At 42.5% G+C, this 8,640-nt stretch overlaps 2 protein-coding genes across 2 annotated transcripts; one reads left to right on the top strand and one right to left on the bottom strand.

Moving 5' to 3' along the window:
* The first annotated feature begins 406 nt into the window (after positions 1 to 406).
* Positions 407 to 3,921, top strand: LOC124683723 ((S)-coclaurine N-methyltransferase-like). Its single transcript, XM_047218184.1, has 8 exons — positions 407 to 614; positions 1,262 to 1,370; positions 1,598 to 1,822; positions 2,233 to 2,332; positions 2,422 to 2,532; positions 2,900 to 2,983; positions 3,103 to 3,161; positions 3,438 to 3,921. Exons 1-8 carry the CDS (start codon positions 422 to 424, stop codon positions 3,628 to 3,630), a joined length of 1,074 nt encoding a protein of 357 aa, XP_047074140.1. The 5' UTR covers positions 407 to 421; the 3' UTR covers positions 3,631 to 3,921.
* Positions 3,922 to 4,297: 376 nt separating this feature from the next.
* On the bottom strand, positions 4,298 to 8,640 carry LOC124683722 (U-box domain-containing protein 34-like). Its single transcript, XM_047218183.1, has 9 exons — positions 8,469 to 8,640; positions 8,219 to 8,340; positions 8,022 to 8,137; positions 6,917 to 7,038; positions 6,482 to 6,810; positions 6,258 to 6,359; positions 5,525 to 5,953; positions 4,598 to 5,350; positions 4,298 to 4,529 (listed from the first exon to the last, which is right to left on the bottom strand). The coding sequence occupies exons 1-9, from the start codon at positions 8,638 to 8,640 to the stop codon at positions 4,347 to 4,349; spliced, it is 2,328 nt and encodes a 775-aa protein (XP_047074139.1). The 3' UTR covers positions 4,298 to 4,346.

Raw genomic sequence — 8,640 nt, 5'->3', positions numbered from 1 at the left:
TCATTTTTAATTTTCGAATTCTACTAGTAGTAGTATGTAAGATGTCATTATGAGCTGGCACATCAATGCAGGCATGTACGTAGTCAGTCCTATAAGAAGAGAGCACAAAAAATCTGCAGCCGCACAAGATTGCATGGAGTGCGGCGCTTCTCATTAGATTTTCCCTTAATAAAAATGACAAAGTAGGAGTTTTTTCTATAACAAAAATTGCATCTCGTTTGGACGCCACGACAGTTTGAACCTCGAAGCGATCCCATCCGCTGTCACGTTTCTCCCATGCTACATTATCCAACAGACAGACGTGTACGCTTTATGTTCACAAGAAATGCACATTGACAGGCCAATTAGGCTACTGGATTACGCACCAGTCCAAGAAAGTCCAATCTAAATCCGGAGCAGCCGAGCGCCGGGAGCGGAGCAGATGGCGGCGGCGGTTGTAGTAGCGCGGGCGTACGAGGCGGCGGCGCGGTCCGCGCTCGCGGCGCTGGAGCGCAACCTCCTGCCGGACGCGGTCACCCGGCGGCTCACGCGCCTCCTGCTCGCGCAGCGCCTCCGCCTCGGCTACCTCCCCTCCGCGCCGCTCCAGCTGCAAGACCTCGTCCTCTTCGCGCACTGTAAGCACCGTCCATCCCAAATGCAGCATCTTTCTGGCCAGTTACCGTGCTGCGCAATTCTAGGATGATTTTTCGGGATTGGGGAGGTGGTTACCATGCAAGTGGGAACTATGTGTAAAATACACTATAAAACTCTGTCAGGTTTCGTTAATGAACCTGTGGGAGACACCTTTCCTTCAGAAAAAAAAGAGTGGGGACTTTGTGTAGAAAAAGGTGTGATTTTCGGTAAATTTCTAGTACTACGTGAATTGCAGCATAGACGGTCGGTGTTGGTTGCCTGTGGTTCCATTCGGTGCTCCATTCCATGTGTCGCTGTGTTGGGAGCTGTGCCCCTGTGAGGAACTATCTATTTGCTAACTGAAACAGTGATGCATTAGGTATTACCATTGCGATCCAATGTAGTTCTGCAAGTCCATTGAAGATCGGGCGGCATGTTATATACTTCTCTGAAAAAAAATCGAATTCAAATTTGTTTGGGCAGATAATGTGATGTGCGACTTGAGGTTTCCTGATAGGCTACCGCTATTGTCTCTGGTTAGATGCGATAGCGTTTAATTCTGCTTATAGTTAATTGTGGGTTTGATATCTCTGTTATTACGGAGTACTTGTCATTGCATTGACAGTGTAGAGTCTGATTTGTGATGCAGCTCTTGAAGGCATGCCCATTGCAATCGAAACGGACAAAGCTAAAACCCAACACTACGAGTTGCCGACCACATTCTTCAAGCTAGTGCTCGGAAAACACCTGAAATACAGGTTCCACTTCAGACACTATACTAGTATCAGAACTGGTGGCATGGCTAATTGTTTAGTGTAAAAAAAGGTGCTAGATGAAATATTGTATCTTCTAATCTTATACACGAGTAAAAGCTATTTTCAAAAATAAAAGAGTAAAAGCTATTATGTGTAACTCTTTTTATTAGTGTAAGATGCGCCTTTTGATTCTTTCGTTTATTCACATATATACATCACATTTTTTCCAGTTCATGTTACTTCCCTGATGATTCAAGCACCCTAGAAGATGCTGAGGTTGCGATGTTGGAGTTGTATTGTGAGAGAGCTCAAGTTCAAGATGGTCAAAGCATTCTTGATGTTGGATGTGGATGGGGATCCCTCTCTGTGTACATAGCAAAGAAATATCGGAACTGCAGCATTACAGGGATATGCAACTCAACAACACAAAAAGCTTTTATAGAAGAGAGGTGTAGGTAAGTGCAGCGGTTTTGGTTCTGATAATGCCTGATGAATGCATTCTTCTGTCATCTAGTGTCAATCTTTTGTCCCGCTTGTCATTTTACATTGGCATCATAACATATTCATGATGGCTCGATTTGACTTCATTTCGTCATGTTCTTTTTTGAAGTTTTTGGTTTTGTAATTCTAGTTATATCCATGAGCTGTTTAAGAGCATGATCAACATATGCCATATGTGCCTTCTTGATTTCTTTCATCTGCCCTTGGCTTCGTAACAATCAGCGGTCAGTAGAGATGATCTTTCACAAGCATCAACCTTCTCTTTTCCTAGACATGCTGACAGATTTGCTGCTACCATTTGGCCCAATGTTTTTCATTTTCCTGCACTAATACTTTTGTGTATACCACTTATTTTCTATTACAGGGAAAATGAGCTCTCGAATGTTGAGATAATCGTAGCAGACATCAGCAAGTTTGAGATGGAGCGTTCTTTTGACAGGATCATATCCATAGAAATGTTTGAGGTATAACTCAACTTGAAATTTTCTGTGGTTTTGGCCCCTTTTGTTATTTCACAAAGTAAAAGAGTGTCTGTAATGGACCTGTTGTGCAGCACATGAAAAACTACAAGGCACTTCTTAAAAAGATATCTGGATGGATGAAAGAGGATACCTTATTATTTGTTCACTACTTCTGCCACAAGACATTTGCGTATCACTTTGAGGTACTTCAGTAAGACTGTATATTTGCAAGTGGTTTGGTCTTGGCTTTCATCTGAAATACATTTCCTATTATATGGATTGTGGTGCTACCTCTCATATATGTTGCTCTATTTATATTCCCTGACGTATGGGATATGTGAAGTTACTTCTTAACAATCTTATTCCCACTGATATTCAATTCCTTGGGGTAAAATTGTTTATTACCAAACCTCTAATGTCCTCAGAATTTACTCTTTATTCACTGCTGCAAAAGTGAAATAAGTCTGACTCGGTCTGAAGCAGACTCGTTAAGTATTGTTTAGAACTGTATAATTAAATGTATGCTGTAGTTTAATTCTCATGTGAATCCGAATATCATATTTTCAACAGGACAAGAATGATGATGATTGGATTACAAGGTATTTCTTCACTGGAGGAACAATGCCATCAGCAAATCTCCTTCTCTACTTTCAGGTTTGTATCTAATGAACCGTCCTCTTGACATGCGTCATGCAACTGGACAAATATATATATATTTGTTGGCTGGCCATTGATCAAATATGAATGTTGATATTTTCTGAGTATTCCTGCAGGAAGATGTATCTATGGTCAATCATTGGCTTGTCAGTGGCACACATTATGCTAGAACTAGGTATTGCCTTTCCCAGGTTTCAAAGTGTCCTATCCTTGTTACTCACTGTGTTTTGACATGATTTCACGCTAGATTAATTGATTAGGTAGGAAAATAAAATATTTTTCATATCTTGATATTATAATACTATGATATGCTGTGAACTGTAAATGAATTGCTGGACAATTTCCTGGTTTGCATTTTGCTACTGGTACAAAATAAAAGTTTGTGAACTGCCAGAGTTTATACAATGCAAGGTCACAGTATGCTAATTTCACATTCAATGTCTACCTGCAGTGAGGAGTGGCTGAAGCTTATGGATAAGAACATAACCACCATAAGGCCAATCTTTGAGAAAACTTATGGGAAGGAATCAGCTACCAAATGGATAGCTTATTGGCGGACATTCTTCATCTCAGTCGCTGAACTTTTCGGATATAACAACGGTGATGAATGGATGGTTGCACATCACTTGTTCCGAAAGAAGTAGAAGTTGCCACTGCACATTTCAAAGTATAATTGTATGTTGAGAAGAATCCATCGCAGGTTGTACCCAAATAATGTTTTTTTCCTGTGTACCTCATTGAGTAGTTAAGTCATTGAATTTAGTTGTACCTAGTAAGATGCACCTCAATGGTATCATATTTTAGCATACTGGTGCTGACAATATCTGTCAACAAATAGTTGCCCGAAGATTTTATAGTTTCCAAGCACGAGAAGACACTTGATCCTGAACGATGTACATAACTGGGAACTCAGATATAGACCACTATGCGTATCATCTTAGAAGAGCAAGGCTGAAAGCCTGAAAGGGCAAAGAGTTCTATCGGATGCTCTGATCAGATGATTCTGAAGGATATCTGAACCTTGTTTTCACCCCAGTTAATCAAGAGGATGCAATTCAGTTGCGTCAAGGACTCAAGGTATGGTTGATGAGAACACATATAGCATCATACGTAGAACTTCCAAAAGAAGAAAAAACATGTCACACTAGCACTTGGGTACACCAGATTCGGTAGTTATTTCATGTCTCTTAATAGCAGGAAGCCATTTAGGCTGAACCTGCTCTGAATGTAAGCTGGCAAAATGAATCAGTTAGTGAACCAAGTCTTCTCTCTACGGTGATATACAGTTATCTCTTTCTTTACAATGGAACCAAAAATCATAACCGAAAAAAAGAAATATATACAACCACAAGCAAATCAATCATCTAGATGTCTGCTTCCATTGCTGTATCGCCTCTTGCAAAGAATTGCTCCGAATTATGGACAGATTGGGAAGCCTGCGTTTCGTAATTGGGGAGGTCTTGTGTTTCTTGAGCCAAGCTTTGATTGCCCTGTGCTCATAGGTGTGCCCATCAGCAGCAACGTAAGGATCATCCATCACCTCCTGCGTCCAAGTAGTTTGTTGAGCTAGAGCAATAGTTGAACTGATGGTAAGTTCCTCGCGAATTTTACCTGCAGTATAGGGCAGATGAAGTGGCTTGGCACAGCTACATCTGGGCTTCTTAGCTTTGGAGGAGAAGCGGTAACCCTACTTAGAATATTTTCGAGCTCCGGAAGCACCTCCGATTCGAGGTTAGGCCTGTCCCTGCATCTTAGCGCCGTGCAATGCAGCCCCAGCTTTGCCAGCATCTCTGCCTCGCCTATTGGCCAATCATTTTGGGACTTGTCAAGTATATCAGAAAACGTGCCTTTTTGGATCGCCTCTTCTGCGCTAAGTATCAGCCCATGCGGAAGCTTTCCGGTTAGTAATTGAAGAATGATGATCCCCAAAGCAAAAAGATCTGATTTCGGACGAACCGTCCCAGTTAATTGGTACTCGGGGTCCATGTAATACAGTGTGCCAGCGATGACGGTGTCTCTGTATTCTGTCAAACCATCTGGTACAAGATCCGATATGAGCTTCGACAAACCTACATCGCCTATTTTGCTTACGTAGTTCTTGTCCAGCAAGATATTTCCAGGCTTCAGGTCACGATGCACAATGGGCTCCGGTTTAGTTCCATGCAAGAAAGCAAGCCCACGAGCTACCTCGAATATTATTTGGAAGCGAAGAAACCAATGCAGTGGTTGGCAGCCTTTCTTGTTACCGAGTTGATCTTCTAGACTTCCATTCTCCATGTATTCATATACAAGGCATCCAATTTCAGGACAAAAACCAAGCAATAAAACCAAGTTGGGATGGTGAAGCTGACTTAGAATCTCAACCTGCATGATAAGTAAAAGATCTAAGCGTTTGATAATTTCCTCATCCATGATACGAAATGTTAAATGTATTACTTTTACCCTCTCTTTATAGGGTATTGATGACAGAGTATAAATGATCCAACAACCTACCAGTAGAAACCTCAATAACTAACCAAGATATATAAATGGAAGTACCTCTTTAAAGAACTCCTCAATCTTGTCCCTGGAATCTTGCTGGATAACCTTGACAGCTACTTCAGTGTGATCAAGGGTGCACCTGTATACAACCCCATAGCCTCCCTCACCAATCTTCTTTGCATCAGAGAAGTAATCAGTAGCGAGTTCTATTTCATGTCTCGAGTAACGTCTGCAACTTTTGCCTGTCGACAATAGAGCATCCACAGTCTTTGCCTTCTCAGAAGTCATAATTTTAGCTACTATTTCAGCCTCATGCTTGGAATAAGCCTCATGAACGAGTGCCTCTTTCACCATCTCAGCTTCTCTAATAGCTTTGGAATGTTTGCTATTATCGTGTACAGCTATCTGTTTCAACAAATCCTCCTTCTGTAGTGCATCTTGCACCTTCTTCAAATCTTCACTGCACTCATTAGGAAGTACCTGGATCTGAAACATCATGATGTAATGGATAAGAACAAAGTAAATCCTTTCTGACAGAAAGAAAAAAATACTGAATGGAAAGAATATGCATGCTGCAACTAACTTAGAAGATCGTTATCAACCTTCTATCCAGCAGATTGTTCAAGTTTGAATAAAAAATGTTCCTTCCAATGAATCAATGGGCTATTTTTTCTATTAGTGTTACCAAATTGTTTTCTGAAGGCACCACACAATGAGATATACAACAATCATTAGAATAAATTAACCTCAGTTAGATGAGAATTCACAAGCTCTATCATAAATCACTAACCTTTTTCTTGGCATGGACAAGATCTTCACCAGCTTCATGATATATTGTCGCTGTACCCTGCAACTCCTTCCTCAGTTCTGCTACGTCATCGATAGGTTGAGACTGTAAATCAAGATAAACACAAATTAGCATTATCAGAAGATGCATGCGACCTCACGGTTAGCAGAATCAATGTCAAATCATCTAGAAATCAACATATGTAAGAATAATCGGAAACAACTGACCTCTTCAACTGATTTCAAGGATACATAAAGAAATTCTTTCAGTTGACTAATAGAATCAAATTCTTTGTCCCTTCTTCTCCCTGGTGTCTTTCGACCAAGGCTTCCTAAAAGGCATCTCCCATGACTTTCTGAACTTTTAACAACATTCGTAGAAGTGCTAAGAGAACTGGACAACTGAGAGCCCAAGTCAGAACTATTAACTCCAGAATATTTTGGTGCCTCGTCATCAGGGAGGTCATGTAATGATTGTTTTTCTTGCGACCAGTTCCTCTTCATTAGGGAAAATGATCTGTGGGTAAGTGACTTGATCCTTACACAAGTGTATGCCTCTGTAGAAAAACAAGTGTTGAAGACAAAATGAAATTATTAGCATTGTTTTGGTAAAAGAAAACAAACAGAAATGTAACGAAGTCAGAGAAAGATGTCAAAACATACTGCCTGTTTGAGCCTGGTTTGCAAATTTTATAGTTAATCTGCGCCGGGACACAAGAAATACATTGCAGGAACACGGCATGGCTTTTAGGACAGCAGTGGGCATATCTTGGAGCCGTAATATCCTGAAAACAGAACAGCCATGGCACTTACAAACGGTAGATTTGGCAATACTGTCTAGAAATCAACGAGGCAAAAAAAATCCTAAATTTGGGTTATGCATTTGAAGTTCATAAATGATACTAACTTTTATAGAATCAGAAATGTGTAACTCTAATTCAGCCAGGAAGTAATTCTTTCTTAAACTGATTACTATATTAATGTATTTATGGCAATGCATGTGGGAATTGTATAGATTCAGGAAACACCAAGCACAGCATTGAAGAGGCTAAAGAACTATAAGCTCTTTAATCTGCTAACAACATCAATAATTTTTTTAAAGAATTATTGAGACAGACAATGTATGTGTATTTTTCTGAGCTACTCAAATTTCCTACCTTATAAAAGAAGTTAGTTAAGCATGAGCTTTCAGTTGGAACCAACTATGCTACTCGAGAACTGGAGATAATCTCGATGCCCTCCGCAAAAAAGCTGTAAGCTACCAACTACCCCACCAACTGTTCCTAAGAAATGCGACCATTGGAAGCTGGGACCAGATTGTATATTGCATAACTCCAAATTATGCACGGAACAGGAACCGATCAGCATCAACAGGACTACTGTTTCCACAAATCTTACCAAGATACGCATTGGAAGCTAATCCTACAATATTCTGTTCCCCAAACTTGAACGAGAGAAAAATAAATTCAGTCTCTGTAAATAGAAAATGAAACTGAATGCCGTGATTCATGTACGTGGATGGATGCATCTATCACTTTTCTGAATCCAAATGCGTACGTCACCATCCACAAAAGGGAGTAACCCCCTTTCTGCTCCCTGCTATCTTACATTTCTGATTCTTCTTTTGGGGGGAAAAGCGATACAGATAGCAACGACAAATCCAGTTTCAAAAAAAGTAACAATTGACAACAATCATCGGTGGGTTCTCAAAAGCGCAATTCTAGCCTTTTCTGAACTCGAAAAGCGGACGGGGAATTGGAATATATACCTCCTGAACCAGGGCAAGGAGGCGGATCCGAGCACCAGGTTGCGGACGCCGGACTCCGCCGCGTACCTCGCCAGCGCCTCCGCGACGCTGTCCCCCTCCAGAACCACCGTCTCAACCTGCACGCACGCTCGGTTTCAGACGCGAATCGCTCGATCAAACCCGCTGAGCAACGGTGAAGAGGGTAGAGGAGGACTGACGCTTCTGCGGCCGCATAGGCGGCGGAAGGGGAGGAAGACGTCCTGCGCCCGCGCCCTCCTGTCCTGCGCGTACATCTCCACCACCCCCGCCTCCATCCTCTCCACCGGCACCCTCTCCCCCGCTGCACCGCAAGGCCACAGCAGTCAGCACACAAAAAGAGTCCAGCTTTCAGCTCGCCGCTGATTAAGCACCACCGCACGAAATGAATCGGGGAGGAGGAAATCGAGGGAGGGAAGCGGCGGAACGTACTGGGGGAAGGGACGAAGTAGACGGGCGGGATGACATGGACGAGCGCGACGCGGCCGGGCACGGTGGCGAGGTTGGCGGCGGCCCACCTGGCGGCCCGGCGGCTGGCGCGGCCGTCCCCGCGCACGGCCACGGCGACCGCCAGCGGGTCTCCGCCGGCGGACGAGGAGGCCAT

Source organism: Lolium rigidum, chromosome 1 (genome assembly GCF_022539505.1).
Source record: "Lolium rigidum isolate FL_2022 chromosome 1, APGP_CSIRO_Lrig_0.1, whole genome shotgun sequence".
In the NCBI taxonomy this organism is placed as follows: domain Eukaryota; kingdom Viridiplantae; phylum Streptophyta; class Magnoliopsida; order Poales; family Poaceae; genus Lolium; species Lolium rigidum.
Note: the sequence above shows the minus strand (reverse complement) of the source record. Positions and strands in the feature narration are given on the sequence as shown.